General features: G+C 34.1%; 2 protein-coding genes across 3 annotated transcripts; both read right to left on the minus strand.

The window, feature by feature from the left end:
• Window positions 1–3,927: 3,927 nt before the first annotated feature.
• LOC142641617 (CASP-like protein 2D1) lies at window positions 3,928–5,611 on the minus strand. The gene is made up of 3 exons (XM_075816087.1): window positions 5,235–5,611; window positions 5,033–5,144; window positions 3,928–4,306 (listed from the first exon to the last, which is right to left on the minus strand). The coding sequence occupies exons 1-3, from the start codon at window positions 5,420–5,422 to the stop codon at window positions 4,043–4,045; spliced, it is 564 nt and encodes a 187-aa protein (XP_075672202.1). The 5' UTR covers window positions 5,423–5,611; the 3' UTR covers window positions 3,928–4,042.
• Window positions 5,612–7,945: 2,334 nt separating this feature from the next.
• LOC142640936 (putative beta-1,3-galactosyltransferase 2) lies at window positions 7,946–15,624 on the minus strand. Of its 2 annotated transcripts, none has more exons than XM_075815260.1 (11): window positions 15,177–15,624; window positions 13,841–13,937; window positions 13,549–13,613; window positions 13,256–13,467; window positions 13,099–13,162; window positions 10,884–10,956; window positions 10,640–10,760; window positions 10,081–10,168; window positions 9,877–10,002; window positions 9,671–9,780; window positions 7,946–8,467 (listed from the first exon to the last, which is right to left on the minus strand). In XM_075815260.1, the coding sequence occupies exons 1-11, from the start codon at window positions 15,287–15,289 to the stop codon at window positions 8,319–8,321; spliced, it is 1,218 nt and encodes a 405-aa protein (XP_075671375.1). In that variant the 5' UTR covers window positions 15,290–15,624; the 3' UTR covers window positions 7,946–8,318. The 2 variants fall into 2 exon arrangements, with proteins under 2 accessions (XP_075671375.1, XP_075671376.1); XM_075815261.1 differs by having other exon boundaries at window positions 13,549–13,610; window positions 15,177–15,606.
• Window positions 15,625–16,094: the final 470 nt, after the last annotated feature.

Here is a 16,094-nt window from a genome sequence, read left to right on the forward strand (position 1 = left end):
ACAATAATCTTTGTAACTAGGATGATTTTCTTTTGTTACCAATATGGAACTTTATATATATGTGTGTGAGAGAGAGAGAGAGAGAGAGAGAGAGAGAGAGAGAGAGAGAGAGAGAGAGAGAGAGAGAGAGAGAGAAGGGGGTGTGTGTACCTATAGAAGAAGAGGAGTTCCTGTTTTGCTGAGGCTTTTAGGAAATTATATTTTTTATTGTTAATAGGCTTAAGGAATAGCTATCACAATTATATTGGTAAGGAATAAGTATTCTTTATTTTAAAGAATAACTGTTCCTATGGAGTAACTATTCATTGTAATAAAAATAAAACCAAACAATTGAATAGTTGTTTGTATGAAACAACTATTCCATTACATGACCTATTTCAAATCTTTAGATTTATAAAAGTATATAATTTTTTTATAATTATATAAGTATATTATATATATGTCCACATGTGAGCATATAATATTATATATTCTCAAATCAAGTTCTATACTTACTAGCTTGCATGTGAATATGTACAAACTTGACTTCTTATCTAATAATTAAATGAGTGCAACTCTTTCCCACTACTTAAAGCCCCACTTTTTTTTTTTCTTTACTACTACAGGAGTTAGACCCTTTTGTGGTGGTACTTTGGGTTAAGTAGTGTTTGAGTTTGGTGATAGGGTGTAATTAAGTGTATGTGTGTTTAGTAGTTAGTTTGTTTCTCAAAAAAAAAAATCTAAATTTAGACTTGGTTTCAATTTGTTTATTAAATAAACAAACATAAATAAAAAAATTTCCCAAGTTAAATTTGAATGATTCATAAATTGCTATATTATTTTATGACTTTTGTTATCGAGTGCATTAACTGCATTCACATATCCATTAAGAAGGAATTTAATGGGTCTCACTACATTGAAAAGTAATAAAAACAAATAAATGAATGCCTTTTTAAGTGATTGATGTGTAACTACACCTAAAAAACTGATCAAATTATAATAAAAAATTCAACTCTAACCACTATCATTAGGCACTTATATTTTGATCATTAGAGTATCCATAACAGTGGAGCTAAAAATTTAACTATTTTGCACTACAAAAAGTTACTTTATCTATTTTACATATTCACATGCTGCAGCAGTGAATCTATTTTAGCTTTCAACACAATAAAATAAAATAAATATCACAATAAAATAAAATAAATATCACAATAAAATAATATATCTACTACAATAAAATAATATATCCACTACAATAAACAACAATCACAACCACCCACAACCGCTACCGCTGCCACTACCGCCGCCGCCACTGACTCTTCCACCGCCCCGCCACTGCAATGGCTACCGCTGTCACTACTGCTGTCACCACCACCGACTCTTTTGCCGCTGCCGCCACCACATGATAGCAAATAATCGTCTAGTGTTAACAAGTGATTTTTTTAACACCAAATTATACTTATACATTTTTTTTTACTAAAAGAATTTCTCAATCATCATGGTAACAAATAAGAAACTAGAGTAACAATAATATTTTGTTTTAACCCCAAATTATATATATACAAAACTCAAACCAAATTATGAAATAGAGGAACTTTATAAGAAAACATATAAAATATAACACATATTATAGCTAGAACAATGTAATCCATAGATTACTCACATACATAACTCAAACCAAATTACAATAAAACTCACACACTCGCACAAGTTCCTATGACTCATGCTTCTCAACATATAAAAAAGGAAGTTCCTACAACTCGCCTTGCAATTGCCATAAATGTTCAATGAGGTCCAACTGGAGTTGAAAATGAATTTCTCAATCTCTAATGTGTCCATACCTCTCAATGTATGACATAAATCCATCACTTTGTTCACGTAACACTTGCATAGGAGGATTATCCACTCCATCAATTTGTTCATAATCCAAGTCTACCACTTCATTTTCATCCCGCTCATCTTTAACAATCATGTTATGGAGAATTATGCACGCTTTCATGATCTTTTGGAGTGTTTCAAGATGGAAAAATCGTGCAGGTCCATGAACAATTGCGAAGCGTGCTTGAAGCACTCCAAATGCACGCTCAACATCCTTCCTAGCTATATGCTGCAAATAATTTTCGCTTATGTCCTTGTGGAGTTGGGATTGTTTTCACAAATAATTTTCCCAAACTAACATTTATATCAAAACTTAAAATACTTAGAGTTATAACAATAGAACATGATTATGCATAAATACTTAATTTGACATGTAGCTTAATCCCACTGATAAAGAAAACTACACAACAAATTCCTGCAAACAGAAAATTCTCAATACATTCCAATACAAATACATTCTGTCCATTTATGGATGCTTTGAGATCAAATGACAGAACTTTTCATTGAGCAAGAATAGCAAAAAAATTATTTCATCTAAAATAATAAACTAAAAGAACAAGAAAAAAAAATCATTGACCACATTCTTTGATGTTATACCCAAATAAAAAATCTCAAATTCTTTGATGTTATAGCCAAATCAAAAATCCCAAGCATCCACATGAAGAAGACAGAGACAACTGACCTGAAGTGGATCGGCGGAAGAGAAGTGGGTCTGAGCAGATTGGCGGCGTGGGTCTGAGGCTGATCGGCGGCTTGGGACAGTTGGTAGGTCAATGACGTCGAGCTTTGGTGGCGGTGACGTTGAAGATGAGTTAGGTCGACGGTGGTGAAACATAGATTGATAAAATGAAAGAGTGAGCTTGAGAGAGTTTTGAGAGATGAGAGCTTCAGATGAGATGAAAGTGACATTGAGAGAGAGGCGTGAGAATAAAATAATGTAAAAAAATAAACCAACATATATTATTTTAATCCAGGCTGGGAATAATTTTTTTTTTTTTAGCTTTCAGCTACCATGCATATCTATTTATAGATGTGCACTGTATCAACGAAGGTAAAAAAATATCTTTAACTCCACTGCTGTAGAGTTGATTTTTGTGTTTTGGTGGAGCTAAAATAGTTATATAACTATTTAGTTTCACTGATATGAGTGCTCCTAGAAGGTCAGGTTTTTGTCTAATACTTCCATAGATTGGATGGAATGGCCAACCAAACCCTTCCAAACTTGGCTAAGATGCGCCATTATCCTCTCACTAGTGTGTCACACCATTTACACATTTTTTGGACAGGTGTGTCTTGTAAAAATATAATTAACAAAAAAAAAAAAAGAGTAGGAAATTAGAAAGAGGCAAAAGATGGTGCTTTTCGGTGCGGTAGGTGAGATAGGCCACGTAAAAGGTTCCCCAAAGCGTTTTGAGTCTTCTGAGTTCTGAAGCAACCCCTACAACCTTTTTCTTTGTCTTTTTGACAAGGTGGTTTGTTTTTGGTTTGGTTCAATCCACGTACTTCTTTCTTTCCTTGTCTCAGGCCACAAGCCTACAAACAGATAGTGACTGAGAGCTGAATAAAATTTTCCTTCTCTCTCTCTTTTTGTGACACATTTAACTTTGAGTAATATTAAGTAACACATTTTTTTTAATAACTTATTATGGAAATAAGTTACTATCAGAACAATATCACTCATACCATTTTTGTTATATATCAATTTCAACAAATCACCCTAGCAAAGTAACAATTACCAAAACAATGAATTATGAAACTTTTGATGAAGTGATATTAGCAATGAGTTCCGTGCTGTTGAGTTCTAAGTTTTTAAGTTTTAACACACTCATTAATTGACACAAAGAGCCAATAGGAGTTATTATTTGGTCAAATAGATACCCTGCATGAATTTGTTTCTCTGCAAACTATTTTTGGTTTTAAAAACCAATACCGTTAAAGAATTACATTTGCTCCTGATTTCCCATTTTTACACATTTTAGGGGTTTTTATATGACCGAATTGGTGTTTGAATCCCGTTGGATTGGCTACTTCGGTCCAGTTTTTAAAACTAAACAGTTACAAACACAATAATTTCTTCAACCACACGAGATCAGTTTTGTATTCTTTCTAAATAATTCCGATAAAAAGAAACATGTATATTTTTATTTGAAATCCAACTGTAAGAGCAATTAGTGCATAAGAGTGTTTAGGCTCTTTCTTCTTCCACTTCTTTAGAAGGAAGGGAAGGAGGCTCAAACATGCTAAAAGCTCTATAAGCAGAGATTACAGCTAAAACAATGAAGCAGAAAAGGGCCAAGGCATGGAAAACAAAGGCTAGCTTCATTTTATTGCAAAACTTTCCATAGGAACTACAGGCTTCACTCCATGTAATTTCCTTATCACCATTGTATGCTAAGTACAGTATCTCCAACACTGCTGCTGCGGATGTGACCATGAAGTAAGCTACAATCTGCACCAAAAAAGAAAGAAAGCTGTTAAAATTTGCATCAGTCAGGACCATGTGGTTGGTGGGTTGTACACTAGAAAATCAGAACCAAATCTTGAGCTAAAACTTGATGACAATGAAAGGGTTAAAGAAAAATAGGAAAGAAAAGGATGTTTTACTACATGTTTAGAGGGGGAATTACAAATTTAAGCTATGTGCTTTGGTCCTATCAGATCACAAACTTGTAATTGTTGGATTTGAGCTCTTAAAGTTTTAACTAAATTAAACTCAGTGGGTTTTCGTTCAAAGACCCATTAAATATTTCATTTTAATCTAAACTTTAAGGGATCAAAATACAGCAATTAAATTTAAAGTTGTAGGACTAATTTGTGATAAGACCAACTCAAAAGGGGCTATAATTGAAAAATTGTCCACAAAATGCAAAATCTGTTAATTTAGACGAAATCTAAACTTTATGGGATCGAATGTAACAAATTGAAAGTTTGTAAACTAAATTATGATAAGACCAAATCGGACTCACTAAATTTTAATTTTCAATATTGAAATCTTTTGGAGAAGCTAAAGGAATAAAATTCAGATCTTCAGGTCTAAAGTAAAAGTCTTAAGAATTATTCTTGAGACCAATTACTTTTCCAAACTCCACCTATCATTCTTCCAGAAAATGCATGAAATGTTTTAAATTATATATGTAGGAATAAAGAAATTCCATGAAGGTAGTGGAAATAAAACCTGGTCAGTGACGAAGAAGAGCCAAGCTTTCTTCACTAAGCATCTGACCCATAAAGAAACTGCAGCAATAAAAGCGTAACCACCACAAATAGCACTGATGTAAACCATGTACCTATAAAAAAAAGATACTCAAATCATAAACTTGGAACAAAGAAAATATATTAATAAATCCTAAGAACATTTATATGAAAGTATTCCCTACTTGAGGCCCATAAGATTGGAGAACTCTAATTTCCCATAGGTGGTATTATCCTGCTGGTTTGTCACAGTTAGCCATATGGTTACAGCACTTAAAGGAATCGCAGAGACCCTAAGAGAACAATCAAGGAACTTGAGCATTGGGAGGTGGGTAATGGAGTTGGGTTCATTGGTATCAAGATTTGTTCTCATTCTTCAATAATGAAATGCTCACTTCACTCTTAGCACTAACAAGAAGTCAAGAACTGAGGTTTAAAATGAATGAAAAGAGAGATAAGGATGTTGCAAAACTGAAATGTAGTGGTGGTGATAAATATAATCTTCTTATGACTAATGACATGAAAGGGAAACGCATGAAAGGATTGGAGTGATGCATCATCTGAAGCTTCTTTAGTGGGAAGAGTGAGAAGTAGTGGACTTGGCTTTTTTCGGTCAAGGCATGATGGTATTAGTTTTTTGGAGTTATCGTTTAGTACAAACGCATGATTGATTCCACATGTTTTCAAGACTTGCTTTTTAGCATTTCTATGGCTTTACATTTTTAGCTTCCCCATGTCTAAGATTCAGCCATGTGTTAGTGTGTATTTGGTTTTGAGGTGGGTGTCTAGAGCTCTAAGCTCTGTTTGGTCAAGGATAAAAAACCTACTTTTAAGATTTTACACATTTACTTTTACAAAGCACCTACATCAGTTTATCTATTCTACCACTTTTATTAATTAAATAATCAATTTTCTTACAATTTTTTATTATTTCTCTCAACTGCCATCGTTATATACGCGCGCTGTCTCTCTCCTTCTGTTCATTTTTTATTCATTTCTCTCTCTCTCTCTCTCTCTACCCATTTCAGATCAACTCTCCAATCCGCTCCGATCCTCTGTTTCTCAATCTGACCAAGCTCCAATCCAATCCGAGCTTCGTCCTCTGTTTCTCGATCCGATCCGATCCAGCTTCGAGCTCCATCCTCTGTTTCTGGGTTGAGGCAAAGCTGGTTTTCTGGGTTTCCTTTGAATTTGGTTTTTGTTTTTGTTTATTTTGGGTTGATTTTTTTTTGTTGATTTTAGTTTAATTTTCTGTTGATTTTTGGGTCAATTTTGTGTTATAAGGTGTTGTGATTGGCTGTGGTGGTGATGGTGGGTGTTGCTGGGTTGCAGAGGTGGGTGGTGCTGTTGCAGTGCTGGGTGGTGTTGTTGTGGTGGTGGTTGGACGATGGTTGATGAGTTTTGTCCTGTGAAGAGGAAGAGGGAAAGGGAGAGAGAAAGGCAGAGAGAGAGAGAAGTCAGATGGAGAAAGAAGAGAGGTGAGAGAAAAAAAATATAAAATAACAATTTTACACAGCTACAGTAACCGTGTATATTTACACGGTACTGTAGCAATTTGAACGAAAATGTAAAATATACACACTTATGCACTAACTGATGTGGGCTGTTTTTGAACAAAAATGTGTAAATTTGAGCATTTTTTTATTATACAAAATTATATACCAACTGATGCAATTGCTCTTAGCGTGTATTTGATTTTGAGGTGGGTGTCTAGAGCTCTAAGCTCTGTTTGGTTAAGAATAAAAAAAATTTAATTTTTCCTCATGTGTTTTAGTTGGGAGGATGAAAAAAATGAAGAGATGAAAAAACTCATTTGTTTTGGTTAATAAGATAATTGAGATGATAGAAATGTATTTGGTATAAATTTACTTTCATGTCCCTATTCTATATATATATAAAAATTTAATAGTTAAGAAAAAAATAATGCTAGTATTTCCAAAAAAAAAGGAAAAAGGAAAAAAAATGTCATACACAAGTGAGGGGAGGCAAGAGTAGATGAGTAAATTTTTTTGTAAAGGCCCCTCTTCTACCCCCCACATTTTCTCCCAAAGAAAACAAGATCAGCATGAATGACTTAGGAAGAAAACTCCTTAAGCTCTACTGAAATCTCTCGAGTTTTCTTTTCCTAATCAAACAAGCCAAAAAAACCATTTCCAACACCAACCCCCAACCCCCCTTAGTGTATGTTAATTGATACCATGCAAGTGGAACTATTGATTCAAATTTTTGGTTTTGGATGGTGATCTGCTCTTCAGCCATTTAAATTCAAAAATACTTTAACAAGCCTTTGATCTCAAAAATTTGTATTTCAGCCCATTCCATTAATTCATGCACAGTTCATTTAATATCACATATTGAAATTTGGTTAATTTTAGTGAAGACCTACCAACTAAGGGCCCGTTTGGATTGAAGGAAAAATGATGAGGGGTGGAGGGATGTAGAGTAAAATTGGCTGAAAATAAAATAATTTTAGGCCAAATCTACTCAACTTCCTCTCCATCCTCTCAATTTAAACGGACCATAAATGTAATAATAGAAATGAAAGTAAAAGTCTTTTAAAAAATTAGGAAAAAGAAAAGGAAAAGAACTGTAGAGGAAATTCATCTATAGACGTGAATTTATTACGTCAGTCCAGCAAAGGTGCCGGTAATAAACCTACTGCAACTTTCACAACAAGATAAGACAGCTACTGACTTTGGTGCAATCAAAAAGTGTGGTTAGCTTAGGACTCCAATTCTCTGATTTGGGTCATATGATACGAGTCGACTTACCAGACAAGCAATCACTAGTGATTGCTTGGTGAAGCTTCAGCATCAAGGAAAGAGAAATCTTAACATTAGAATATTCATCATCATGTTACTTGCAATCATGAATAGGGGATAAAAGCTATCAAAAGTTCACCAGAAAAATCCACTAATTAATTTAGCAAAATAGGCAGCTGATGCTAACTCAACTAGATACTTATTATGTCTACATGAGCCATGGCAAACTTACAGTATGGCTCTCCAAGCAATTAAAGAATGATGAATTACAATCTCTATAGATTTGCTGTTGGGTCTCTCTCCTAATCTAAAATGGAGTAGAACCCCCAGAAAAAGAAACCAACTCTCTCTCTCTCTCTCTCTCTCTCTCTCTTTGCTTCCTTCTCTTACATCTCTGTCCATCTGATATACATCTTCATGTAACAAACATTATCTGTACCATACATTTCTAAGACAAACTCATGCCATGCATTTGCTTCCTCCTGAGTTTGGAAGAATTGATATTTGTCAAAACTCTGCGCTCCACAAAGCATTCTCACCTTCTCCACACCGCCGGTGAACCTCCTTGATCCTCTCAGCAGACTTGCAGATCCCACTGCAGCTCCAATCAAACGATGCAACACAGACGTTTCCTGCCTGAGCCTTCCACTCGCAATCTGTGGTAACAATTGGCAACAAGAATCTTTAAGTTACACATTATTTCCTCACAATAACTATCCCAGCATCATATCAGCATTTTTTATACCATGCACACACAAGCAAAGCATGTCATACACAAATGCACACACCAACCAACAACAAGGTGGTCAAAGCCTGATATTTTTAACAGTTGAAGCTCCATAGAGCTTAATACAGGCTTTTCACAACTGTGTTATTGTACAGAAAATCAGGACCTGGAAGGTCTTAACCCAAAACTCATATTACAAAGAATCCTACCCATCAGGCAAGAAATGAACATTGATTATAATAAGTGCACAAACCTTAAATTGGAGGATCCAAAAGCGAGGATCCCATAGTAAACCTGATGTATGAAGCGAGAAAAAACTCTTATTTTAGTTTAGTTTTATTTAATTTTGAAAGTCAATTGTATTTTTATTGTTTAATTAGATTTTTATCTTAGGTCTTATTAGTTTTTTTTAATAAGTTATTTTTAGGTCTTATTAGATAATTATATTAATTTCCCTGGTTATTTTTGTCATTCAATAATTGAGATTTTCCAAATCAATTAGAATTAGGATTTCCTAGTAGACCAGGACTAGGGTTTAGTTTTAGTATTCTATATAAGTGTGTTGTTTTAATCATATGAAAAAGGGCTAGTAGTTTGATAGATTAATAAAATAGCAATCAACACTCCCATATAGCAACTATATCAGGCTTATAGTGTATAATTCCTCTTAATCACATGAAGAGATTCCTGGATAGTACAGTTTGTGATTTTTTCCAATACTGTGGGTCTCTTTGGAGTGTGTGACAACTAGTATGTTGATGTGCCAGACTTGTTGTAGTGACATGTAAGGGGTTTATACCAACTATGGTATGCCACATAATTGTGCAAACCATGCTGCCCTCTTCTAACCAGGAAAGTATCAACTATTGTGAGTATTCAGTGGCACTTATGAGAAACTTCACTGTACATGATGTGAAAAAAAGCGTCAGTAAATTATCGGCAACTACAAAAGTAAAAGACAACAATAGAGCTGATAAGTAAATGATCTTGATTACCTCAATTTATTTCTGAACTAAACAAAAATAATTGTTGCAGAAAAATGATTAATAATACCATAGACATGCACAAGTGTGTGATGCGCGTGTACACACACTGTTAAAGACTTAATAGATGCATAAATTTAAGAAATTACCAGGTGGTGTACCACAACATAATCTTCGGTCATCAATATGCTCTGCATCCAATCCAATGAACCATGAACCCAAGGAAACATCCTCATTAGCATACTTGTGTAGCACATGCCTAGATGATTACCATTCCAAGAGAACAAGTCAGGATAGATAACTTTTGGGCAAAAACAATAGCTACTTTATTTTGCAATAAAACATGAGAACTTACTGGTTGATTGAAATATAAGTAGCCAAATCTTTTGAAATAGCATATAACTGCCCTGTAGCATGACGGAAATACTTGTTTCCTTCCTCACCAAATTTCCAATACTCAGGTTCATGGTATCTCACTCCCCTGTTGATTGAAACCACATGAAAAAGTGTTATAATTTCTAATGTTGACCTATATGAACAAACATCAAGACTGGCTTACTTTTGAGCAAGGACTGGACCAGATTTCATGCATCCAATATACACCCTGGGCTTTGACCGATGTCTTGCTAAAGTTGCTCCAAGTGTTGCTGCAAAAATATGATTAAATGTAAGAAAACATGGACAAAGACAAAAGTACATGGCCACTGGAACATAATCAAGCCCATAAGGACAGCAACAAACTTAAGTTTTCAATTGCATAAGAAAAAAATTGACTGTTAATTCTGCAACAACTGCTCCCCCCCCTCTTTTGTTATGGTAATTTATGGCCATGAAAAGATGTTGCTTTACATCACATTATAGTCATACTTTAAAAGACTGCTAGGCTTTGATGTTCAAACTTGAATCTTTAGGGCTACTTTTTACTGATACAAACTATATAAAGAAACTTTAGTTTGCAGAATTACATGATAATTTCCTTTTTCTCTTCACGACATTCAGAAATAGAGAGAGAGAGGAGAGAGAGAGAGGGGGGGGGGGTGAAAATTACCAAACCTAAGTGTCTCATACTTCTACATGTATTGTAACAGACAAGGTTGGCTTTTACATTTCATCATTACCTATATTTACATGTACATCATCATCAACTTTGACATAGAAATCTGCATCCCACAAAGCAACAGCAGTGGCAAAATATATCTTCGTCTTGGCTGACAATTCAAGATAACCCTCAACATGGTCCTGCTCCCATGAAATTTATAAAGATAACAGTATATAGTTAGCTCGTTCCTAAGGTCAACATAGACTGAAACCAGATTTAGTTCAACAGGGATAGTTGAAAACGGAGAAAGAGAAAAGCACTACCAGTCTCAACAAGTCACCATGCTTTTTGTCCTCAGCTTCTATTGCTCTATCAAGGATACCGCCAGATGTAGCACTAGCAACAGAATAAATAACGGGATAAAGAATTAAATCAAACTCCTTCCATTAAAAGAGTTTCAAAATTAAGGGTATTGTATATAAATCAATATAAATGTAAATAATAGGAGACACATCATGTGAGAATATGTGCTTAACAACCATTGGTGTGATTGAGGATTGTTAGAAATGAGATATTCAATATAAGTAATAATCAATGAAATATACATTTCTCTACTTTGAACATATAGTCTGTCTCTTTTTTTTTTTTGGGGGGGGGGGGGGGGGGGGGGGAGGGCATGCACACAAATAGACACAGATATGTGCACATAAACAGATATAAGACACTAATGTTGGATCCAGATAGATATCTAGTGTTGGAGCCAGATAGATATCAATGATACTAAAGTGTATTCTCCCCTTGACTGATACATTACATTATCTTATTCCTGCATCAAGCTTAAGCTATCAGTCTATGGTGCTAACATAAATTTTGAGAAGCCTATGGATTCTACGTCAAGCAGTAAAGGGTGGGGTTGAAATTGGCTTAGATCTTAGGTTCAATCTTGCAAGGCCTTAGGTTTTCACACAAAAAATTGCTCTTTCTCATGTAGATCTTAATGCTTTCCCATGTTTTATTGACATCTAGGTAAGCATCTTATTTCTATTGTGCCTAAAATATCCTGTACAGGACAGTATCAAGATCACTGGATCTGATAAAATTTTGCATTGATAAATAAAGACAAAGTTTAGCTACAAAATTAGTTGTAACTTAAAACTATAACCTTACTCAATATCTTTTTATCAGAGGTGAATTTTGACAAATCTACTATTGGATGACATGTTCTTTTTATATTCTTCATGTTTACAAAATTTCTAGAAAATTAAAAATCAATAGATATGTTATCAATAAATTGTTTAAATTGCAAGTTTTTGTAATTTAAAATTATGCATAAGAATTATCCCACATTGACTGTGCTTGTCTAGTGTCCGCTGTTTATAACCTCAATCTACAACTACAAAAACTACAAAGGTTAGGCTTTTTTATAGTTATATTTTGATTATGTAATGTATTATAAACTTGGTTTAAAACATTAACATTACTATTTTCGTGTGTATTCTAATAAGTATTACTATTTGCTCAAAAAAAAAAAAAATAGGGATGTTTATCCCACATTGGTTGTGTGTCTAGCATCTGCTATTTATAATACCAGTCTACAACTACAAAGATTAGGCCCTTTTGTAGTTGTACTCTGATTATGTAATGTATTATAATCCCAGTTTAAAATACTATTATTTTCGTGTGTGTTCTAATAAGTATTACTTTTTGCTCAAAATAAAAAATTGTGCATAAAATATAAACTTATAGATCATATAGTAAATAATATCTAATTGATACAAAATTTGACATGTGTGTTAAGAGCGTAAAGAACATGCAATTCAACGGTTAGATTTTTAAAATATTTAGTAATGTTTATTTTATTAAGTAAAGTTGTAGCCTAATGTTACAACCAATTTTATAGGTAAATTTTGTCCGATAATTAATTACGTTTAGTATATCACTCAGAAATTGAAAGCATATGATTTTCAGAATTAGATAACAAAATTGGAAACTACTTATCAAAAAAGTAAAAAAAAAAAATTGGAAACATTTATTGTTGTTGTCCTTTATACCTCCATTAATGCCCAACCAAATTGCCTTCCTTTGGATCTCATCATTCTAGAAACAACTTTCCTTATGTGGTGATCTAATTGATAATGCTTCCTTGCTTGATTTAACCACCAAAGGACAGTCAGTATGAGTATGCTATACCAAAATTTGGGCTTATTCAGGTCCTATGTGAAGTTGTGGTTGTTAACTTGTATAAAAAGAATTTTGTTTACTAGACAAAACTACTAGCAAATATCAGTTCCATAATCTTTTTTGTTTTTTTGATAGATGAGATAAGATTTCATTAAAAAAGACTACTGCATGGAAAAGAGCATGAAGTAGACAAGAAAGTACAGTAAAGACTCAAAACTATGTATAAGTTCCATAATCTTCTTGATAGAAAGACCATAAATTTCATTAATTTAAACCCCCCAAAAAAAGGAAAAGAAAAAAAGATGCCAAAATAAAGAGTAGAGCAAAAACAGCTTTACAATCATACAAAGTACCCACCTGTGACCTATTACAAACCGAATTACAATTCCCTTCTCTTCTTCAAGCTTCTTTCGTTTATCACCTGATTTTCATATTATAAAGGAAGTCAGAATTGATCAAATTCAATCCAAAAAAAAAAAAAAATCTAATAAATGTGAGCAACCAATCCATATACCTTGAGGCATCCAAGTAGCACGAACTGAATCTCTACGCTTACGGCTGCTAAAAGCAGTATTGATGCCGACAACCATCAAGTATTTTCTTTTCCTACTTGATCCAGAAATATTAAGATCTTCTGATATGGGAGAACCATTGAGTATAGACACCTGTGCGGCTCTGGCAGCAGCTAATTCCATCTCCAAATTTGAAATTGTTTTATCCAAAGTTCTGCATTATGAATGCAGCCACAAGAATAAATTTTCAGCAGTTCATAGAAAACTAGATGTACCAATTTTTAAAATTGCTCACTGTATAGCATTGTGAGTCCTTGAAACTTCCCCTAGAATGTCCTTGGATTCATGCTTCACATCCTTCTAATGAAAACCAAAATTGATCAACATGTTAATACACCAATAAAAAATATTGGTGAATGTGATAAAAAGATAAAAAAACTACTAGTAAAAAAAACCAGTAAAGACATAGTTATGAAATCAGCACCAAGAGAGAGAGAGAGAGAGAGACAGTTATGATTGTTCATTTATTAGGATATCAGTAGATGGTAACAGCAAAGTTTTCAAACTATTCGGACAACTATACTCACATTTGTTGGAACACAACCCTCTGAAATTAAATTTAGCTTTTCATCTTCAACACTTGCTGTCCTTGATATACCTTTAACTTCAGGCACCATCCACATTCTGTAACCACAATATCTTATTTAGTATTAGATGCATATAAAAAATAAACTCCAATGTAGAATGTATAAACTCTGTCACTTCCATTAACATGTATTCACTAGGTAACAAAGTTTGTTAAGAAAGTATGCTGATTCAATTTTGAAAGTTGAGCAGATAGACAACAGTAGAGGATGTTGTCAACCCAATCAAGATCATTACGAGTTATACTAATTAGTGCATAAAAATCAAAAAGATGTGCTTCTTCAACTTTAACTCAGTTATTGTAATATGGATCTAAGCAGAAACCTACATCCTAAGTTCTACATTTTGGAGGAAAAACCAATCAGCTGGTCACTCGGACCAAATGAGCTGCCAAAAGGAGATAAATGTATACCAGACCAAAGCCATAAGTGACAAAAGAACGCCAAAAAGGCATTGGCTACTGAGCATAGAGATATCATGTAAAGGTGACAATCAGATTCTAAGAGTTTAATTCGATGCATTTCATCGGCCATTATGCTTAGCAATATCATTAAGAGAGATCTCTGTCAGCACTAGGTTACTCTTGCATACAAATAAATATACTATTCTTGAAAGGCCATAAACACAGTGGAGTGGGAGTGTGGGAGAGTAAGAAGAGAAAAGAAACCGGGGGGGAGGGGGGGGGGGGGGGAAGCTGGTTCGATCACAGTTTGCCCAATTACACTGCCATCAAACTCACAAAAAGCAAGTGAGAAGACGATAGCAGAATATTAGCACCCAGATATCATTGGAACAAAACTTGAACCAACCCTCATTGATGGTTGCAATATCTGAATTTCAAGCACTGGCAATGGCAATTAACAAATAAGACTTAAATTAATTGGATTTCAACACTAAATTCAGATCCATCCCATTCCAATAACTAGAATGGACACCACAACAAAAAGAAAAATCCACGGAACAAGCATCATGTTCCATTTGAACCTCTTCAAATCACTGTCCAGCATTATCACTACATCAAATTATCTAAATTTAGACCATCAGATGTAAATGCAGAAACAGTCATCACCCCATCAAGATTCTTTACAAACTATTGCTCCCCCCCAATAAAATAAAATCCATGCATGTTATTCTAAAGATCCATCAAAACCCATCACCAGAAACCCAAAAAAATCCAAAATTTTGAAAATTTGGAGATAAACACAGCTACCCATTTCACCAAATTGCAAACACACAAAATTGGAGCTTCAAATCAGAAGGAAATAAGGAAAACTATACCTATCAGAGAAGAGCATCCCAGCACAGAAGCACCCAATACAAAGCAGCAGAGTCCATTTTCGAGACACCACACTCTTCGAAGCTGTCTCCACTCCTCTACCCTTCCAAGCCATTGTGCTCTTCTTCTTCTTTCACTCCCAATCAAAAGAAATATCTAAATTAAACCAAAACCCATTTCAAATTCCGAGTCAACTTACCCAGTTGACCCTTATTCAGATCAAAAGCAACCACCTTTCCTTCACAAAATCACAGCTTTATTAGACACAAATCTCAGCACTTTCTCTCTGTGTGTATTTTCTTGGATTTTGAGTTGTGTCGGTCGGTCTGTCTGTCTGTCGGGTAGTCTGTACGTCTCTCTCAATTGTAGTTGCAGAGAAGGGGAGGAGTGCGTGGAACTGAGAGGAGTAGAAGGTACAACAACAACAACAACAACTGTAGCGTTGAATATAGCGTGCTAGTGTTGTTAATTTTTGTATTGTAGTATTATTAAATTACTTTTATTTTTATTTTTTATGGTAGTATATTAAATTACTTATGGTAGTTTATTATAGTATTAAATTGCACTATCGTTTACCAAAAAAAAAAAAAAATTGCACTATCTATATTCTATACTAGTCTATAGTTATACATGAAATTTTTCTGACCTCTTTGTACCTTTACCGGTTTTCTTACGTATCATCAACTATTTTTGTGTCCTTACATGGTTCGGTTCAAGAGACCACGCTGCTAGAGAGCTAGATCCTTCAAAAATGATGTCTGTAGTTTGTACAATTGTACTCTCTCATCAATCATCCATTTTCATGCCTAATGATATAATGACAATGTGTCATTCCTAGCTATATAAAGTTTATTGACTCTTTCTTTTTCTAGAAGTGATATCTATGTTATATTGGAGAGTTTACTATATTTTTGTATTCC

Source organism: Castanea sativa, chromosome 6 (assembly GCF_040712315.1).
Source record: "Castanea sativa cultivar Marrone di Chiusa Pesio chromosome 6, ASM4071231v1".
Lineage (NCBI taxonomy): Eukaryota > Viridiplantae > Streptophyta > Magnoliopsida > Fagales > Fagaceae > Castanea > Castanea sativa.